A 22500-nucleotide genomic window follows, 5' to 3' on the forward strand; every position below is an offset into this window, starting at 1 on the left:
CTCCTAAGTTATCTCTTCGTATTGGAAAACACACACACACACACACACACACAAACAAAACAAAAAACAACAACAACAAAACTAACAAACAAAAAAGCAACATCAAAAAAGCACCGTGACAATGGAAGCCATTTTCTAGGTCTGCATATACTGCCGGCTGAGTTACTCTCATGACACAAAACACCATGAAACATAGTTATACAAGAGAGGCAAGGCCTTCAAGACTCACTTGTGATAAAATAAGTTCCCTTGCATTAATTACAGAGTAATTTCCCTTTTTTTACTGTCTGCACCAAAACGTTTGCAAAATACATAAAAAATGTCATGCTTAGCAAAAGAAGTTCTCGTTTGAACAAAAAATGATAATAATGACTGCTCTTGTTGTTGTGTCAGAATATGAGATCAAAGTGCCAAGTTTAGAGAATACAAAAAATATAAATATAACAGTAAATGCAGTTTGCATATAATTAGGCTTCTTTTTATTTTTTTTATTTTTTGTGCCCATCCCAGAGGTGCAATATTGTTTTAAACAAGATGACTGGAAAGAACTGAATTTTTCCTATTTTTATGCCTAATTTGGTGTCAACTGACAAAGTATTTGCAGAGAAAATGTCAATGTTAAAGTTTACCACGGACACACAGACACACAGACACATAGACACACACACACACACACACACACAACCGAACACCGGGTTAAAACATAGACTCACTTTGTTTACACAAGTGAGTCAAAAATCACGATACAACAAGGCCTAAATTATTACTGAACCAGGGGAGAAAACACACTCCGACTTTCGTCAGCGTCAGCAAATGATAGCACTGAGTCTCCCTCACTTTGTTACAATTCCCGTGATGCTAAGAAAATCAATACCGCACAGACAGCCAGCCACAGTTCACCATGCAGTCTCCAGCCAAGTCCGCACCGACGCTAAAAAAATAAACCCAACAAAATATAGTTCGCCCAGGCTTATTTGTAAACAATAAATAAGAAAGCAAACAAATACTTTTTTTTTTTTTTTAAACCGGACTGGTGTTTTTTCTGGAATAATGAAGGCCAGGCATGTTGATTATAGTCTTTCTCTTGTGCATGACGGCAACTGCGGAACGCAACTTGAGGGCGGACAACCCGCTAAAAAGTCCCGACGAAGTCCGCCCGCTAAAATGTAAATCAGAACAACTCTTTTCTTTCGCTTGACGACTTGTGGTACTCTTCAGCTTAATTGTTACGTTAACATACAGACATCCAAGAGAGTGTATATATGCAGAGTATTAATTTTTATCCACGGCCTCATTAAACTGTCATCGAACGCTGCGGTTATGCGAACCAGTATTGACCTAACCGATCAAGAATTAAGCTTCAATGCATGACAAGATCATGTGTCTTCTTCCAATAAGGCAAATTATGGGGTTGGTATAATGTTGCTCCGTTTATGAATGAAAGCTAGGGGGTAATTTTGAGGCAAAGCAAAGTGCTGTCGATCAAAATGGTTCAGGGTACGCCGCCGTTTCTGTTGGCGCTGAAACGATAACTGACATTGAAAGCCGAGCCCAGGAGTATGACTCTGAATAGCCGGATAGTATATACATACATAAATTACGGGAAACTTTCTCAGTGTTGTTATTGTTGTTGGTGTTCTCTTGTAGTTTGCTTGTTGTGGCTGTTTTTGTTTGTCTTTATATATATATATATATATATATATATATTATATTTATGCAAGTATAAGTCAGTATTTTTTAAAAACTCAGTTCGCTTTACTAATTATTCAAGAATGAAGTTGTTGTTAAAGAGCACATGCATGGTTTCTAGTGGTCATACCACTTAATTGATTTTGGTATGCTAATTTCTACGAGTTAACTGTTTAGGCTTTATCATGATCACTGAGTACCTGCCTCGGGCTAGCACGACTGAGTTCAGGTTCGCCGGCACACACACACACACACACACACACACACACACACACACACACACACACACACACACACACACACACACACACACACACACACTGACACACACACACACACACACACACACACTGACACACTCCGTCAGTGGCACGCAGGCACACACACACACACACACACACACACACACAAACACACACACATACCACCGGCACACACACACACACACACACACACACACACACACACACACACAGGGCACGCGCGCGGCGCGGCGCGTCAGTGGTGACAGTGACAAACACAGCTGAAGTTGACACACGCCGCCCGGCCGCGGTCAACTTGAAGGGATCTGATAATACACACACACACACACACACACACACACACACACACTGACACACACACTGGCACACACACACACACACGACTGCCGCCTTCGCGCATGCACGGCATTGTGACACACTGAACATGACACACGCACGCGCGCGCGCGTACACTGGCACACAGAGCTATGACACTAACAGGCACTTTGACACTCACACACACGTGACACACAGACACTGTCACACACTGACACACGCACCGTCACTCACTGACGAATGAGTTGCAAGTGAAAGCCTATGCTCATGTTCTGCCGGCATGGTCACATGCATGTCATATGCTGCAATTTATCTTATGGATGATGCGGTATCTTCACATGACGAATTATCATAACCTACTCTTTCCCGTTCAGTTTCCGGCTATAGTGTCTATTCTTTCGCCGGCATGCACACCACACACACACACACACACACACACACACACACACACACACACACACACACTGACACACACACACACACACACACACACACACACACACACACTGACACACACATTCAGTTTCACACACACACACACACACACACACACTGACACACACACACACACCGTGGCACACACACACACACACACACACACACACACACACACACACACACCGTGACTCAGGCACACACACACACACACGCTGACACACTTCGCACACAGCACTGCACACACACACACGCACGCACGCGCGCGCGCGCGCGCGCGCGGCATCAGTACACTGGCACACACACACACCAGGGCACACACACACTCACACACACACACTGACACACACACATTGACACTGACACACACACACACACCGTGCAATGACACACACACACACACACACACACACACACACACACACACACACACACGGCACCGGCACACACACACACTGACACTGTGACCGCCGGTGACGGCAGACACACAGACACAGACACAGAGGCACGCGCGCGCGCGCGCGCACACACACACATACATAGCAAACACGGCACACACTATAGCCGCCGCACTTCAAGTCTATTTTATTTTTCTTCTACACTGACCGTTGTCCAAGGTGGATACACTGGCCCTTACCGACATACCTGTCTATGAGAAGAAGGTGCACACACGTGTGCAAATAATTATGCAGACACCCATGCACGCACGCGCATTCTCGTGCACACACCGCACACATATTTTTAACTGAGTCTGTTTCGTTTTAGCAGACAGCCGGCCGTCTTCTTGGATGACGTATGTATTAATAATAAATACAAGCCTTATTTGCATATGATCATCAGCAAATACTTTCAGTTTTCATTCGGACGTAAACTAAAGGTTAATTACAGTTTCATTGTTCTGCTTTTACGAGTTGAGTATTGTAAATATATCGGATTACAAATAGAATCAGCTCGTTACAAAGATTGCTCCATTGCGAGAGTTGTATTCCTACGCCGAGGAAGTAGCCATCTTCGCAACCGGTGCACTTCGCCGTCTGCAGCTGGTGGGTGTTGCACATTGGTGCGTGACACGGTGATACGGTGATCGGCATCAAGACCTAGACAACAAACATGGATGAAACATACGATGTCATCGTTCTCGGCACAGGCTTGAAGGTGCGTATGCATGCGTCTTGTTCCATTTCAGTCGTGCGGCAGCTTAGATTTAGGTGTGAAAGAGGCTGTGTTTATTTTCACGAAACATGTCAGGCAACATCAGCAGCATACTTCCTGATCAATCAGTGAATCATTCACTGCTGTCCTGCCCACTGTAGTCGACACGTCTGAGCCAAGACGCGCCAGGAATGTGCTCCGTTGCTTAAATTTTGCTTGGTCGTTGTTTATCGTGTCTGCTTTTGATGAGATCGCAGTGTTGCGGTGTTTGAAATGATGATGTGGATCGAGCGATCCGGGTTCTAGCATCTTCGACCTCGGCATAATTGTCTCTTGCCTCACTTCCTCTCCCAGATCTTATCTGCCTCTCCCTGATTGCTTACCGCGCCACATTCACCATGCAGTAATATCATTAACGACAATACTAGTACAGACCCACCTTCTTCATCATTATGTCTTTGTCCTGAAATATGGCTGTCTGTCTGGCTCTCTCACTACGGTCTCTGTCTGAGACTGAGTCACATTGTGACATAATATATAATGTGATATTTGTGTTCAGTCTTTCATCACATCATTCTTATTATTCGACAAAAAGAATGTGTGTGCGGTTTTTTTTTTGGAAGGGGAGGGGTACAAAAGGAAGTCTGCCCATTTTCAAAAGGGATTGGAATTGAGATAAAGAAAGGGGTGTGCATAATATTGTAGAGTTGTCAGAGCAATGAGACTATCAGTCTGGGGTTCTTGGGTTCATACCTAAGCAGCCCTTAGTGGAGATCACACCATCAGATGACATATATGTGATGACACAGCAGTCCCTGAACATGTATACACATGCAAAGGGAGAAAAAGAAATCCAGTGATCAGCCATATCAGAGTAAAATGTAAAATGAGAGTTTGATGGGTTGTGAAAACCACAGAAATACCCAGCATGCATTAGTCATGACATGATCATCATTGAGAAGCCTTAATGAGATTGGACAATAACATCGTAAAAATCATACAAAGAACTATTTAGTTCCAGTGGGGAATAGCCCAGAGTGTAAAGATACACACACGCAACACATATTCTCATATTAGCATGCATACAAAAACACGTATTTCACCTGAATACAGATGGACTTGCATTTTATGACTAAAGACCACACATAACACACATGCTCTTATATCACTCATGCTATCACAAAAGTCTGAAACTGAAGACAGGACAAATGAACTAAAAAAAAAAAAATAAAAAAAATTGCATAGATTGAAGTCTTACCATTCAAGGGGCGAAGATACCACACAACATGTGCAGTGCCTTGCAAGATGACGACATCGGTTCAGTTTCCATGATCGAAGCCATTTCCAGTCATGTCATGTCTAGGGTATTTTTGTTGTGTGTGCGTGTGTGTGTGACAGAGGTATGTGCAGAGGTATGTTATTAATATTATGCACTTTTGTATACATGTTTTGTTTCATGGAAGGGGCTTTGAGCCTGTTATATGGGGAGTTTGCACCATATATAGGTACTCTTCTTGTTATTATTGTATCAGGAAATAAACCTTTTTTTGTTGTTGTAAATTTCAGTATTAAACCTTACTTTTTTATATTCAGTATACCTTAATTATGCATGAACAATCTGTTAATAAAAACATGACATCATGATTCATGAGTCATTCAGGGATCATAGAATTTCCTGTTTGGTTATAATGACAAATGAGACAATGAACAGTGAAAACTGTGCTAAGTGCTGATTTGATGTAAACTGTGGACAATGCTGATTTGGTATTGTAAGTATTGGGTCCTGCCCATTCCAGTTTAACAGATTAATTTCTTTATACCGGATAAAAGAAACTCAGTGCTTTGTGATGTGCGTAGATGTAAAGTTCTTTGAATCTGCTGCAGGTTAAACAAAACCGGTCTTTTTATGTGTCGGTTTTGTATATTCAGACCATTTTTCTGTTTTGCTTTAGGTCTTTTTTTGTTTGTTTGTTGTATTTTGATGTTGTTTCCCTTTTAACTGAGACGCTTAGTGTGGCAAGCTGTGATGGTTCCAGGAATGCATTCTGAGTGGCTTGCTGTCGGTGGATGGGAAGAAGGTTCTGCACATGGACAGGAACCGGTACTATGGTGGAGAGAGTGCGTCCATAACCCCTTTAGGAGAGGTCAGCATTTGACTTTGTTATTTTACTATCTATTTTTATTTATTTGGAAAATTGGTTTTGGCTGTTTTGGAAATTACTGTTTGTGTGTGTGTGTGTGTGTGTGTGTGTGTGTGTAAAACTGATATTCTAGCATGAGTACATGTATTTTCACGAACACAACAAATACACACCACATACACGCCCACACACACATACATGCCCACACACACACATGCATGCACACACACACACACACACACACACACACACACACACACACACACACACGCGTGCACAAGCACACGTACAGACTCATACACACAGACTTTTAAGCCATTCATGATTTAATTCACTTTATTTCAGTAAGAGGTACTGTGCGATACCTCTCTGCTGGATACCATCTCATTGTTCTCTTTATTAGAAGGATGTTAGCACAACTGCAAAAAGGGGAGCAAAGAGCTGTTTGTATCGAAATTACACACAGCTACCTCTGTCTCTCCAAGAATGTTGATGGAATCTTCCGTCAGACCGACGGATGAGTAGGCAGGCAGACTTATCTGTCGGTGTGTGTCCTCATATTGGAGAAGAGGCCGATTCTGGATGCGCAGCACTTCCCACAGGTGTTGCAAGGGAAAAAGTCTCGAGAAGTTGAGCTCTGCTTCCTTTGCTCACGCTTCTCCTTAATGGCCAGCGTTCTCTTGTTTTCAAACGTCTTTATGCCACTAGAGCACAGCATCCTCCAGTGAGAGTGGTCAAGGGCATCAGTTTCCCTGGAAGCGATGCCTATGTCACAGGCTTTGAGGTTTGTCTTCAAGGTGTCCTTGAAGCGCTTGCAGGGTCTTCCAAGTTCACAGTGGCCTTCCTTCAGCTGGCCATACAAAAGCATCTTTGAATGTTTTACTCTTGTTAACAGCTTTGCTCGGGATATCAAACATAACCTGTACGATATAAAAACAATTACAGAATGTTTGATGTTAACACAATAAACATTCAGTTCAGCATTAGTAAGAAAATACAGACTCTTATGAATAGATGGAAAATTAATGCTTTCAAAAACAAAATATACCAGGAATATTGTATGCCTTTGCAGACTGAAAATAACAGATATGCATAGTTTTTTTCTTGTCTTAAGAAAAATGATTCCATTCCATACATGTACTTTCCAACAACTCAGTTACAAAAGTTTTAACTCTTCATTCTTAACTTGAAATTTTGTTTATCCTAATATCCAGTGGCTAACTACATGTAGTTATTCTGACATTGGACTTGTTTTTAATTGGCCAGTTGATCCAGTGGGTTTCTTAATTAGGATCTGTTACTTTGATTTTATCCCCCAAATTTCCTTGTTCATTTATAGATAATTTCTCTTTCCTGTCACATATGTCGTAATTTTGTATAGTTCAAACACACACAGACACAGACACAGGCACAGACGGACACACACACACACACACACACACACACACACACGCACACATGCACACACATGCTGCACATGATTTTTTCTGTCTAAAATCATTTTAGTTAATACATGTTAAATCAGTGACCAACCAACACAAACACACACATACACACTCACTCATATGATAGAAAGGCAACAGCATGTATAATCAAGCATGGTAAGGACTAAATGCATTATACATAACATGGACTTAACCATTGATACATACTTGGCCCATAACATTTGATATTGAGATAGAAAATATGTTTGTGTAGGTGTGTGCCTCAACTTTCAGGTTTTAAATCAGTTTTAAAAGGATCACACACTCACACAAAAACACACAAACACATGCATACACACATACACAAGCTCATGCACACACATGCACACATGCATGCATACACACATGTTCATACACATGCTTTCTCTCTCTCTCTCTCACACACACACATACACACACACACTCTCTCTCTCTCTCTCTCTCTCTCTCACTCTCTCACACACACACACACACTCATTCTCAAAAACATCAGACACACACTCATGCTCACAAATATCACACACACACACACACACACACACACACACGATAAACTTTGTGACAGAGAGAGAGAGAGAGAGAAAGGCAACAGCATACATAGATGATAATCATGAATATGGCTCAAACTTTGACACGCATACATAACATTGTAATGTGGTTGAGAGCAAAGTGTAATGTGCAAAAGATTTTAGCTTTTTGACAGGCACTCTGTCCACTATTGTCTTATGCAGGGTTGTTTTTTTTTCCTGTAATCTTTTTGCTATAAGGCCCACTTAAATTCTCTCTCTCTCTCTCTGTCTCTCTCTCTCTCTCATCTCTCTCTGTGTCTCTCTGTCTCTCTTTCTCTCTCTCTCATCACTCTCTCCAACATCTCTTTCTTTTTTTCCCTGTGCTTTTATTTCTTGATTTTGTACTTCAGGTTTGGGTGGGAAAGTGCACTCCTGTTACTATGTTTATAAATCCCAAAATCATGGTGAAACGCATTTTCATTTTGGTTTGTCTCTCTCTCTCTCTCTCTCTCTCTCAATTCCAGTTCTCATTGTCATGAACTGGCACATGAAAAGTTTTACTTTTAGCATTTTTCACTTCCTTTGTAGGATGTTCTGATTGTTCTCCGACATCATGCTGTTTTTATATAATTATATAAAGTCAGTAGTTTGCTTCTACCTTTGCCCATTGACCAAAATGATAACTGATTTCAAAGAAAGTAAGATAAGCGAAATATTACACAGTCAGAGCATACCACTGTGGTTAAAAAGTCCACAAATAAATACTTGCTGCCAACAGCAATCTTGTCTCTTTTTCCTTTCCTTTCTTCTTCTCCTTTGTTTTGCTATTCATCATTGTGTTCAAGGGTGCTCACCCAGTATTGAAAAAAAAAAAAAAAAAAAAAAAAAAAAAAGGAAGAAAGAAAAAGGGAAAGTTCAGCAGATCTGACGCAATATCAAAACAGAAGCCATGGGGATATGGATTTGCACCTGCATTAACCATGTGACGGTGACAGTGTTGGAATGAAGTTTCAAGCCCTGCAACAGCAAACATTGCAGAGTGATGATTTGACTTATTAGCATCTCTATATATATTTAGACTGTAAAAAAAGTACAGCCCGCTTGTGTTTTTGTGTGTGCAGGTTTTTGAAAAGTTTGGCCAGACGAGAAAAGAGTACGGCCGTGAGCGTGACTGGAATGTTGATTTGATTCCCAAATTCCTGATGGCGAATGGTGAGCCTTGTGCATCAGGCCCGGTCTGTCTGTGTGTGGTGGTGGTGGTTTTCCTGTCTGTCGCTCACATCTTCTCTGTCTACCTCATGCTCTCTTGTTAATTTCTTTCTCTTACCCACTGCCCTTCAGCTACTTTTTCATATCCAGAATCAGCATCAACTTTATATTGTTTTTATAAAATAAAATAAAAATTTATTAGATTTATGGTAATAACTTAATAGTACTCTAAGATACCATCATTTCAATACCACTACGATAGGAAAAACAAATAAAACTGCGTGCAGGAAAAAATATATAAAAATGGGTGGGGCTGTAGTGTAGTGACGCGCTCTCCCTGGGGATACCAGCCTGAATTTCACACAGAGAAATCTGTTGTGATAAAAAGAGAAATACAATGCAATACAATACAATACAAACATGCGTTGAAGTTTGTGAGATGCCTCTTGATTCTTTTATTATTCTTTTTTTAAACTGTCATTTTTGATATGGTGAGGGTGAGTAAAGATAACTTAAAGAATGAGAATTGAAAATGGAAGGATCTATCAGTTTACTCTTTTTTGTGTGCATACAGTTTGCCATATTTTGATACTGGGTTTGTCATGTTTAGATACTGGGTTTGGTATAATCTCTGTAAGTTTAAAAAAGAATGTGATGCATGTGTAATGCCAGTGAAACGATGAGGACTGGTTTTTGTTGTTGTTTGTTTGTTTGATAAATGAAAGCAGCTGAATGAATGTGATCTATGTATAATACCAGTGAACTGATGGGGGGGTTGGGTTTTGTTGTTGTTGTTGTTTGTTAGTTTGTTTAATAATTCAGTTCAGAATACTTTATTGTCTGCTTCAGCCAAAAAAAAATTCTCTTCTTTTTGATTTAAGACTTATTTTATTTTATTTATCTTGTTTTATTTTATTTTTTGAAAGCAGCTGAGGGTTTGATGATGTATGTATAATGCCAGTGAACTGATGAGGGTTGGTTTTTTTGTTGTTGTTGGTCTGTTTGTTTGTTTAAGGCCAGACACGGTAGTACAAAAACGTATGAAATAACTTGAAGTTTATGGCTTTCTGTGACATGGTATGCAAAGATATTGGACTAAACATGTCTAAAAAGGTCATTTTGTGCAATTTGTCATGACGGTTTCCATGGAAACGAATCCAAAATGGCCGACAAACAAAAAAATTAAAAGCTTATAACTTCGGTACCTTTATAGATATGTTATTTCTGTTTGTTTTATTTGATTTATTTGTATTTGTTCTTTATTATAGTGAAGTGGTATTTTGGAATTTGTATAAATACATTTATTATTATTTTTTGTTGAAAAGAGTATAAATTCCTTGACATCATTTATTTCAAATGAGTGTATATTCATTCTTTTACTGGTACTATACAAACCACTGCACTATAATAAAGATGAATACATAAAGAAAGAAAGTACTAAGTTTGAACATGCTATCTTTTAAAGTTTTTGAGCATTAGCATTTTGAAAAATGGTATTACGAGGACAAAACACAAAACTGAGAAAACAAGAAAAGAAAGAGATGTGCTTGTACTCACAAGAAATCACACATGTTGATGCTGTTTAAAGCTTTATTTAAGTGAATATAGTACCCAGGTGAAACGGACTATAAAGATTAGATGTTCAAGAAGCAAATTATGCGAGAAAACGAAAATCACAAAAAATCATGATTTGGGTCAAAATTTCACTACCATGTCTGGCCTTAAATAAACAAAAGCAGCTGAAGGACTGTCATGTGTATATATATTGCCAGTGAAATGGCCAGGGTTGGTTTTTGTTGTTGTTGTTGTTGTTTGTTTAAAAAATGAAAGCAGCGGAAGGATTGATGGTGTGCAGGTCAGCTGGTGAAGCTGCTGGTCCACACGGGTGTGACTCGCTACCTGGAGTTCAAGTCTGTGGAAGGCAGTTACGTGTACAAAGATGGCAAGATCCACAAGGTGCCTGCTGACGAGAAAGAGGCCCTGGCATCATGTAGGTGTATTTTCTTCCTTTACAAAAAAGAAAAAGAAATTGATTGAATTATTATTATTATTTTTTTAATTTCTTTTGTTTTTTGTTGTTGTTTTTTAGAATAAAGAACTGAGGTAAAAAAAAAACAATGAAATAGGGGGGGAGAAAACATAAAAAAAAAACCCCACACACATTAACATATCAATCAAGTAACACATTACACAAGATTCATTACACTCGGGTACACTTTGTTTAAAGTCAAAATAAGAGAAAGCAGCCTTGGGGGCTAGCTGGCCTTCGGGAACCATCCCAGTGCCGACTGTCCTAAAACCCTTCTGGTCTAGAGAGTGGGGATGTAACTTGGGCAAGACACACCCCACACTATAATCAAATTCCAGCCCAAATAGTCGGGACAGCAGTTGCCTCCTCTGCTGTTCTAATGGTCATAGTCGGACACAACTGACTATCATATATATATATACATATTCCATGTCACCCAGTGGATGATGAAATGCATATCCCCTGAATCTGTTGCAGCATTGATGGGCCCCATTGAGAAGACAAGGTTCCGCGATTTCCTGCAGTTTGTGCAGGAGTTTGACGAGGGCGACAGCAAAACGTATTCCAAGAGTTTGTCTGACCCCAACCAGACCACTGCTGCCGAGCTGTTTGACAAGTTCAGTCTGGACCAAGGCACCAGGGACTTCACTGGACACGCTCTGGCTCTGAACCTCAACGACAAGTGAGTGTGATTTGATTTGATTTTGAGGGTTCCGGGTTCGAATCACGGTGAAGGCGCCTGGTGGGTAAAGGGTGGAGATTTTTACGATCTCCCAGGTCAACATATGTGATCTCCCAGGTCAACATGTGTGCAGACCTGCTAGTGCCTGAACCCCCTTCGTGTGTATATGCAAGCAGAAGATCAAATACGCATGTTAAAGATCCTGTAATCCATGTCAGCGTTCGGTGGGTTATGGAAACGAGAACATACCCAGCATGCACACCCCCGAAAACGGAGTATGGCTGCCTACATGGCGGGGTAAAAACGGTCATACATGTAAAGGCCCACTCGTGTGCATACGAGTGAACGTGGGAGTTGCAGCCCACGAACGCAGAAGAAGAAGAAAAAGATTTGATTTGATATGGATACTTCTGTAGCGCCTATCCTCGGTGGGAGACCCAAGCTCTAAGCACTTTACAAACACGGGTCATTTACACAACTGGCTGTATACCTGGGTAGAGCTGACTGACGGCTGCCATTGGGTGCTCATCATTCGTTTCCTGTGTCATTCAGTCATATTTCAGGCACGCACACATACACACTCAGACAGACACGCAACATTTTACGTGGATGACTGTTTTGTTTGTTTACCCTGCCATTTAGGCAGCCATAGTCCATTTTCAGGGGTGTGCATGCTGGGTATGTTCTTGTTTCCATAGCTCACCGAACGCTGACATGGATTACAGGATTTTTAACGTGCGTATTTCATCTTCTGCATGCTTATACACACAAAGGGAGTTCAGGCACTAGCAGGTCTGCACATATGTTGACCTGGGAGATTGGAAAAATCCCCACCCATTACCCACAAGGGAATCTGGGACCCTCAGATTGAAAGTCTAATGCATTAACCACTGGGCTGTTTTCTTAATGTGTAACATTTCCTGTAAACTTGAGAAAAAACAAAAACAAACAAAAAACAAACAAAACAAAAACCATCCTGTGTACTGGCAGACATCCTTTTAAACTGAATTTGCAAGTTACAGATATATGTCATTCCTGTCACACAAGGTTTTTGTTGTCATTTTTTAAACCTTTCTCATAAACATGAGAGGAAAAAAAAGTCTTCTGTCTGCTGGCAACTGTTCTTCCAAAGTTGTATTTGCAAGTCTGTTTGCTCAGTTACTTTAAGACACACACACACACCGGTAAACTGAATAAAGAAATAAGTACAATTTTTCAGTATCTGATTTTTCAGACTGAATTTATGATAACCTGTCCAAAGAAGTTTCGTCAACATCCTTCCTTTCCTGACTCTGTTCTGATCAATAGCACACCTGTTTCACTTTCTCCCTCTGTTCGCAGTCTTGGTGTAATCCTGGACCAGTCTCTTTCCTTCCAACAGCACATTTCGAATATCTGTAAAGTTGCCTGTTTGGAACTGCGTAGAATCAGCTCTATCCGCCACTATCTCTCAACCGATGCAACCAAGGCACTTGTATGCTCTCTGGTTCTCTCAAGATTGGATTACTGCAACTCTCTTTTGGCCGGCCTTCCCAAATACCTGTTAGACAGACTCCAACGAATTCAGAATAACGCTGCCAGACTCATTTGCAGAGCTTCTAAATTTGACCATGTTTCTCCTCTCCTTCAGTCTCTCCACTGGTTGCCTGTTTCTGATCGAATAGACTATAAGCTATCCACTCTGACCTTTTCTGCAGTCAACAGATCTGGCCCCAAGTATCTTTCTGAACTCATCCATATCTATACCCCGTCTCGCCAGCTCCGTTCTTCCTCTGATACTCGACTTCTCAGGATACCTCACGTCAGAAGTAAGACCTATGGACACAGATCATTTTCTTTTCAATCGCCAAAGACGTGGAACAAGCTCCCTGATAACCTCCGTCATTCTGATTCCCTCGCATCTTCTAAATCTCGTCTCAAAACTCACCTTTTCCCTCAGCAATAAATTCAATTGTGGCAGGTCCACTTCCTTTTCATTAGGTGTGCTTACTATGTGTGTATACATATGTATGTGTACATAATTACATGCATGTATATGAATGTGTATTGTGTGTGCGTGTGTTTATGTAAGTTTGTGCCTGCCTATGTGTGCGTATGTGTTAGGGTAGCTGTTAGATACACATGTATGTTAAAATGTATGTATGCAGTGTGTGTGCGTGCGTGCGTGCGCGCGCGCGCGCGCGTGTGTGTGGTCACATTTTGGTGTGTGTATGTAACATAGATATAATGTTTTATGTTATCAAAAGCGTTTTTGTAAAGCACCTAGAGCAGATTTCTGGATAGTGTGCTATATAAGTATCCATTATTATTATTATTATTATTATCTTTTTTTTTTTTTTTCAAAGATCTGTTGTATTTATTTTTTGTGGATGTCAGATGTGATCATGTTACCTTGCTCTGCTTCTTCTGAGTTGTATGATTTGAGCAGGTGGTGCACTGTTTCTAAGTTATTTACACAGTTTATCGCTGTAAATTGTATTGCTCTTCTTTGTCACAACTGATTTCTTTTTGTGAAATTCAGGGTGCTCTTCCCAGGGTGAGTGAGTCGCAACACTGAGAGCGCCACCCTCATTTTTTTCTTTTTCTTTTTATTTTTTTTTTTTTTTTATTTTTTTTAACAGCCTGCAGTTTTATTTGTTTTCCTATCAAAGTAGATTTTTCTACAGAATTTTGCCAGGGACAACACTTTTGTTGCTGTGGGTTCTTTTACATGCGCTAAGTGCATGCTGCACACAGGACCTCGGTTTATCATCTCATCCAAGTGACTTGTGTCCAGACCACCACTCAAGGTCTAGTGGAGGGGGAGAAAATACTGGCGACTGTGCCGGGATTTGAACCAGTATGCTCAGATTCTCTCGCTTCCTAGGCGGACTTTTTACCTCCAGGCCAACACACTCCACATGTCCTGCAGATTTAATTTAGACTGGTGTGCAGTTTGAATTGTTTTAGTGTTTCCCTTTCTGTCTGAATTTCAACATATATTTAAGATAACGTATGTGTAGACATATTTTTATGTGTGTTGTTTCCTTTAATCGTGTGCTCATTGTAACAAAAAGAAAGTCATAATTTGTGTTGATTATTTTGTATTGGAGCAATTTGTTTTTTTTGTGTTTTTTTTATAGAGGAGTCAAGCACTTAAAAACTAAAATAAATACTGATTTTTTTAACACGTCTTTGTTCACCAGCTACATGGCTGAGAACTGCAAACAGCTGATCAAGCGATGCAAGCTGTACAGTGACTCTCTGAGTCGCTATGGAAAGTCCCCCTACCTCTACCCTCTCTATGGACTGGGAGAGCTGCCCCAGGGCTTTGCCAGGTGAGTGAGTTTCACCTTATTGTTGTATTGATGTACCGGAGAATTCAGTTATACAGAGATGCCAGCTGTTACAATTTCGCCATATTTTGTTAAGCTCGATCCCAGTTTGTTCCGACGTTACACCAACGTCAAAATTGTTCTGACGAGTTCATTTTTGACTAGATAGCGTTGTCATACACTTTCCTGTCATAACATTATCCAGATGCTCTAGACCTATTGATCATGAGGCCAGGACGGTCACTACTAACCTTGGTCTAGATGACGATGTTCAGCTAATCGCATTACATTGAAACAGCATGAAGTGGACCTTTCAACTCAATCATAGCAGTTACACCGTGTTGTAGGTTGGCCAAAGTGTTTGTAGGCCTTGTAGGTAAAATGTATGTTTGCTAAAATACGCCAAATGAATACGCTTAATAGCCAAAAAAAGCGTAAGACGAGACAGAGCGTAAACCTGACAAGATGGCGTGGAGAGCCTTGGCCAAAGGAATGATTCAGCGCTTATAGCTTTTAGAGGTGTTTGATTGGCTGAGAGCAGACCGGGCCAAGACTGCTCGTCTTTTCACTGTTAGCCGCGCGAAATTTGGCCAAGCAGAGCAAACCGATAGGCCTAGTTTGCATCAGTTTGACATGGTAAGTATATGTAACACCAAACATGGAGTATAATACAAACTCCTCCTTTTGCTGATGTGGCTCAGAGTAATAGTGTTCCTGCCAAATTCAGAATGTTCCAACCAAATTTCCTGATTGTTCCTACAAACACTTGACAGGGGTTGGCATCTGTGGTTATAGGTCTCATTGTTGTATTGATGTACCAAAGAATTTGGTTAAAGATTGGTTGGAATCATCCTGTCTTGGCAGCAGACTGTCTCACAAAAGAATGATATTCCCATTTGTGATGATAATGTCTTATTTTGAAAGATTTTTTTTATAGTAAACTTTATCAAGAAGTAAGCAGTACTAATGGGCTGTAAATCTGAATACTGTCACAAGTCCTTCTAGGGAAAACTTTCAGCTGAAACCGGCTGGTCGATAAACTGCTAGAGGCTGTAATTTTGGTAGTCTCCGTGCCTTGAAATAAATTGGCTAGCTGATAACTGCTAGAGGTTCTAATTCTGGTAGTCTCCATGCCTTGAAACTTCGAAAGCTAGCTTGGATGTGGAAGATGGCTAGCTCAGCAGGAGGCCAGTCCATGCTACACTTTTGATCGAGTCAGTGGACAAGTCTTGGCCGTGGCTGTTGACATTACTTGGCCATTTGGGCATTTATATGTTAGATAATGTGTTGACATGATTCTGTACAGATCCTATGTTGAAGTGATTCTGTGCAGATCCCATGTTGAAGTGATTCTGTGCAGATCCCATGTTGAAGTCATTCTGTGCAGCGTCTATGTTGCAGTGATTGTGTACAGATCCTATGTTGACCTGACTGGCCTCAAAGCCTGATTAATCATGTTGTGTTATGCTGCTGGTTAGGTATCTGCTTAGTAGATGTGGTGTAGCCTATATATGGATTTGTCTGAACGCAGTAACTGAACTGATCTGCACTGAACTGTGTGCAGGCTAAGGATTTGTCTGAACACAGTAACTGAACTGATCTGCACTGAACTGTGTGCAGGCTAAGGATTTGTCTGAACGCAGTAACTGAACTGATCTGCACTGAACTGTGTGCAGGCTAAGGATTTGTCTGAACGCAGTAACTGAACTGATCTGCACTGAACTGTGTGCAGGCTAAGGATTTGTCTGAACGCAGTAATGAACTGATGTGCACTGAACTGTGTGCAGGCTAAGGATTTGTCTGAAGGCAGTAACTGAGCTGATCTGCGCTGAACTGTGTGCAGGCTAAGCGCCATCTACGGAGGAACGTACATGCTGGATAAGCCTGGCTGCCAGATCGTCTACGACGATTCCTGCAAAGCCATCGGGGTGAAAGACAGCGAGGGAGCTATAGCCAGGTGTGACGCCATCGTGTGTGACCCGTCGTACGCTGGGGACAAGTGCAAAGTGGTTGGACAGGTGACCAGCTGTGAATTTTATTTGTATTTCTGTTTTTTGCCACAACAGATTTCTCTGTGTGAAATTCGTGCTGCTCTCCCCAGGGAGAGTGCGTCGCTACACTGAGAGCGCCACCCTTTTTTTTTGTATTTTTTCCTGCGTGCGGTTTTATTTGTTTTTCCTGTCGACTGAAGTTGATTTTTCTGCACAATTTTGCCAGGGACAACCCTTTTGTTTCTGTGGGTTCTTTTACATGCACTAAGTGCATGCTGCACATGGGACCTCGGTTTATCATCTCATCCAAATGACTAGTGTCCAGACCACGACTCAGGGTCTAGTGGAGGGGGAGAAAATACCGGCAACTGAGCCATGATTCGAACCAGCGCACTCAGATTCTCTTGCTTCCTAGGTGGACGCGTTACCTCTAGGCTATCACTCCACTCTTGCGCCCGTTTGTTTTTAGCGTTTGTGCTTTCTTCCCTTTCTGTCTCTCTCTCATACTATTGACCGACACTGATTTTAGCGTTTATGCTTTCTTTTCTTTCTGTCTCTCTCACTCTTCTTTTTATATTAAAAAAAAAAACCCATTCTTTCACTGCCAAGTTTCTGTGTGAAAAACGCTCGCAGCGCCAGATGTTTTAGAAACGATGCTCTCAGTCACAGGCTTTGGTTCATGTCAAAACAACACAATGGACTTGTTCACTTCAAACTGGGTCAGGGAGCAAAGGTTGGTCATTGTGCTATTGGAGGGAGGGAGACTGGGTGTGTCTGTTAAGCATTGTTACAATGTGAAAAATTTGACCCTTAGATGTCGACAGAAGCTGTAGTGGCGGTGCACTGTCTTGTCAACTAATATCGCCTATGGTGGTGAAAGAGTTAACTCTCTCCATACGAACGGCGAAAGAGACGACACTAACAGCGTTTCACCCCAACTACCATCATCAAAATATTGCAAGAGGAAGGCTCTTATACTGAAGAGGTGAATGTTGACAAAGAATACCACAATTCTTACGACGGAAGCTAAAGGTTGGGTCATTGAGACACCCACTGGACATCCGAGGGGTCTGTGTAGAGGAGAAGAGAGGACTGGCCGTACTGAGTGAGTTAATAGGTGAGTCTTGAAGATTTAGAATGAGGAAAATATAGAACAGATGACACATGATGACTAAAAAGAAAAGGTGAAACAGATTCACATACAAGAGAAACATTTTATCAAATAAACAGAAAGACCTCTATCAAGCATACAGTTAGTCATTTGACTTTTTTTTTTTTTGTTTTTTTTTTAAATCCGGCCTAAATTCAAACAATTTTGACTGATTTAGAATGTCACCATGATCATTTTTAAACATCAGAATTTTGTTTCAAATTTCCCAGTTGTCAGGAACAACAGGTAGGTCATTAAATATTCTGTAATGGAGTGAACTTCATCTCTGATCAAGATCACAGGACTTCTTTCAGAAGCAATCTTTGTTAGAAAAAGCAAGTCTCCTTACTTACCCATTGTTGGCATCCTCATCCGCCATTGCAGCCGTTGGGAGATGTCTCCTCTTCCGCCTGCCCCGCCATTGGGATGACCTCTTCGTATTTGACCCATTCATGGCGCCTTCTTTTTGGGCTCCAGGGTGTATCCACACTCTGGTGGGCCATGTGTGCCGTACATTATGTATAGGGGGGCCAACATCCACCTGCCGTAAGCCAACTTTAACTCACTCAGTACGGCCAGTCCTCTCTTCTCCTCTACACAGACCCCTCGGATGTCCAGTGGGTGTCTCAATGACCCAACCTTTAGCTTCCGTCGTCAGAATTGTGGTATTCTTTGTCAACATTCACCTCTTCAGTATAAGAGCCTTCCACTTGCAATATTTGGATGGTGGTAATTGGGGTGAAACGCTGTTAACGACGTCTCTTTCGCCGTTCGTATGGAGAGAGTAAATGATGTTCCAAATCCGGCAGAGACTGTCCCTCTCCAGATTGGGTTTTCATGTTGGGTTTACTCCCCACATGCGGCAGGTGGTACTGGGTTACATGGTTACCAGTAGCAGAGAAGAGCCTCTGACCTGATGCATACATCCATCATTTTATTAATACTTTACTGCGATTGTACGTCATGAAAATGTATATAATTCGTGTGTGTGTGTGTGCGCGTGCGTGCGTGTGTGTGTGTGTGTGCGCGTGTGTGTGCGTGCGTGTGTGTGTGTGTATGCATGCATGCATGTGCGTTTGCAGGTGGTGCGTGCCATCTGCATTTTGAACCACGCTGTGGAGAACACGAAGAACGCAGCATCTGTGCAGATTATCATTCCACAGGCGCAGGTCAACAGGAAAGATGGTGAGGTTTCTTTCTGTTCCCGGTGTCAGCTGTCTTGGTGAACAACCTTTATTTAAGATCTTCTTCTTGTCCTGTTGTATTGTGACATGTTCCAAATAAAATACTGTTTAAACGCATAGGCGGATAGTAGTTTGCACAGGACAGGAATGTCAGACCCCTGCCGGAGTCTGCACTAGTTGGGTCACGGTAAGTATGTTATTTAAACGTAATTTTAGATAGAAAATTTCCTTTTAAACCAGCAATCTTTCCAGCTGAAACTGGTGAATGGATTTGAAAAATGATAATGTTGCAATTTTTTTTTCTCTGTTGAACTAGTTTTATGAATGTTCCGTTTTTGTTGGTTCTGCTCAAGATATATTGGACTGATGTAGGGATCCATCTGAAGCTGTTTAACTGATGGGTTTTAGCTGTAAATAGTGAAGAGGAAGGGGTGCATGGAAATTATATTTTTTTTGTAGAAATTGACCTGAATATTTGATTTATTAATGCATGCTAATTAATATGATGATAAAGTATTAATAATGGTAATGAAGCAGTTTACTCTTCTGGTAGAAGTCAGAGCTCCATTCACTTCCGTCAGTACCAAACTGACACATGAAGTTGAAATATCTTTGCTGAAATCATTCAACTTTTTATGCATGAGTGACAGGTGTGTTACACTGTTGCAGGGATCAGCATATGTTTTTCTGCACAACACTTGTTTCTGTCTTGCTTGGCTGTACAGAATTATTTTGTTGTTTTGTGTTAAATGCTGGCACTATGTTTTTACACCACAAACATTGGCACTAATTATGCTTTTTGTACTTGTGCCTAATTTTCTTTTCCAGTTTTTTTTGTGTTTGTTTGTTTTGCTTTGAATTTTTTTTTTTTAACAGGTTCTTAGGGATCGATACTAAGTGTTGTCCAGCGTTGATAAGGCTTTGTGTGATCGGCGAGGGGCTATTAGGAACAATGATGTATCAGTCATTCTTTTTCTTCTTCCAGAGTCTGTTTTGAAGTCTTGTACTCTAGGTTCTGTTGCATGTCAGTCTTCGCATTTCACAATATCACTATGATGCTTCTTTGTTGTCGGCGTTCTTGGGCTGCAACTCCCACATTCACTTGTATGTAAAAGTGGTGTTTTATGAGTGTAACTGTCTTTACCCAGCCACAGTGATTGGACATTGACAGGACAAACCATAGTTAGTTGTTTTAGTCCCGTCAAGTCTTGGTCACACTTCATTGTTTTTGTTTTCCCTCCACAGACATCTACGTGTGCGTAAGAGTGGGCTTTTATAGCTGTCTTTACCCTGCCACTATGATTCAACACTGACAGGACAAACCATATTTAGGTATGTAAGCGACGGGCACAATAGCAGTGTGGTTAAAGCATTGGACTTTCAGTCTGACGGTCCCGGGTTCGAATCTCAGTAACAGCGCCAGGTGGGTAAAGGGTGGAGATTTTTACAATCTCCCAGGTCAACATATGTGCAGACCTGCTTGTGCTTGAAACCACTTCATGTGTATATGCAAGGAGAAGATTAAATATGCATGTTAAGATCTTGTAATCCAAGTCAGCGTTCAGTGGGTTATGGAAGCAAGAACATACCCAGCATGCACACCCTGGAAAACGAGAGTATTGCTGCCTACTCACTCACTCACTCACTCATTCCCTCGACCGCTGGGGTCGTTGGGGGGGGCATGAGGAAGATGTCATAGCTCGCCACGCCGTTCTGTTGGCAGCTGTCGTGAGGAGATCTGGCATCGTCATTTTGGTCCATTCCTTGGCGTTGTCGGACCAGCTCTTTCTCTGCCGCCCCCGTCTGCGCCCTCCCTCTACAGTCCCTTGCAGGATGGTTTTGGAGAGGGTGTTATGTCGTATGACGTGACCAAACCATGCCATCTTCCGTCGTTTGACAGTCGCCAGCAGTGGTTCTTGGGGCCCAACAAGGTTGCTGACCAGGTTCTGCACATAGTCATTGGTCTTGTGCTCCTTGTAGGAGATGTGTAGTAGTCTCCTCACATGGTGGGATAAAAACAGTCATACATGTAAAAGCCCACACGTGTACATACGAGTGAACGTGGGAGTTGCAGCCCACAAACGAAAAAGTAGTTATATAAGCTCCCAATAATCTTGGTTACGCTAATTGTTATTGTTTTTGTGTTTTCCCTCCACAGACATCTACGTGTGCGTGGTGTCGGACGCCCACCAGGTGTGCGCCAAGGGCTACTACCTGGCCATTGTCAGCACGGTCGTGGAGACGGACAACCCTGAGGAGGAGCTCAAGCCAGGACTGGACCTTCTGGGGGCCATTGAGGAAAAGTCAGTGTCATTTTGGTCTTGCTTCTTTATGTAAGTCTTTGTGCTTGTAGCGCCCCCTGTGTCAGGGAGGAGGGTGGCAGAATGGTTGAGGCCAGTACAGTGTCTGTGTGAGGGTCTGTAGATCTAGTCCTCAGCCCCATTCACATGTAATATACGGCTTCTGTTCAAGTATGTGTGTGTGTGTGTTTGAAAGTGAGAGAGAGAGAGAGAGTGTGTGTGTGTGTGTGTGTGTGCGCATGCATGTGTGTGTGTGTGTGTGCAGTGCATGCATGTGTGAGTATGCGCAAGTTTTTATTTTGACATGCACTTGTATGTATCCTAATTTCTACTGTATCCGTGTTTGTGTATGATTTTCGATTTATGTTCGTACCTTGTTATGTATTATCCCCCCCAGTATTCCTTGTGACCCCAGTAGAGATGGTAATAAAGACATGTAAAGATATATTCTAAAACCCAGTCTCACCCTTTCCCTCAAGTTTGACTGGGAAATAAAACTGAGCGTCTAGTCATTCGGATGCGACGATAAACCAAACCCAAGTTTGACATGAAAATCAAAATTAACGTCTAGTCGTTCGGATGCTATGATAAACCCAAAGTCCGGTGTGCAGCACACATTAGGTGAACTGAAAAAGAACCCTTGGCAACGTAAGTGTTGTCCTCTGGCAAAATTC

The 22500-nt window shown here is 41.6% G+C and overlaps 1 protein-coding gene across 1 annotated transcript in view; it reads left to right on the top strand.

Moving 5' to 3' along the window:
• The first annotated feature begins 3711 nt into the window (after positions 1-3711).
• Positions 3712-22500, top strand: part of LOC143284843 (rab GDP dissociation inhibitor beta-like) — a 22456-nt gene continuing 3667 nt past the window's right edge. The window contains exons 1-9 of the mRNA XM_076591914.1: positions 3712-3857; positions 5891-5998; positions 9089-9179; positions 11032-11166; positions 11683-11887; positions 15073-15204; positions 17045-17219; positions 19425-19527; positions 21685-21829. Of these exons, the coding sequence (XP_076448029.1) occupies positions 3813-3857; positions 5891-5998; positions 9089-9179; positions 11032-11166; positions 11683-11887; positions 15073-15204; positions 17045-17219; positions 19425-19527; positions 21685-21829 (1139 nt within the window). The 5' untranslated portion in view covers positions 3712-3812. The remainder of the gene's footprint in view (positions 3858-5890; positions 5999-9088; positions 9180-11031; positions 11167-11682; positions 11888-15072; positions 15205-17044; positions 17220-19424; positions 19528-21684; positions 21830-22500) is intronic.

The sequence above is a fragment of the Babylonia areolata genome, chromosome 8, assembly GCF_041734735.1.
Source record: "Babylonia areolata isolate BAREFJ2019XMU chromosome 8, ASM4173473v1, whole genome shotgun sequence".
Lineage (NCBI taxonomy): Eukaryota > Metazoa > Mollusca > Gastropoda > Neogastropoda > Buccinidae > Babylonia > Babylonia areolata.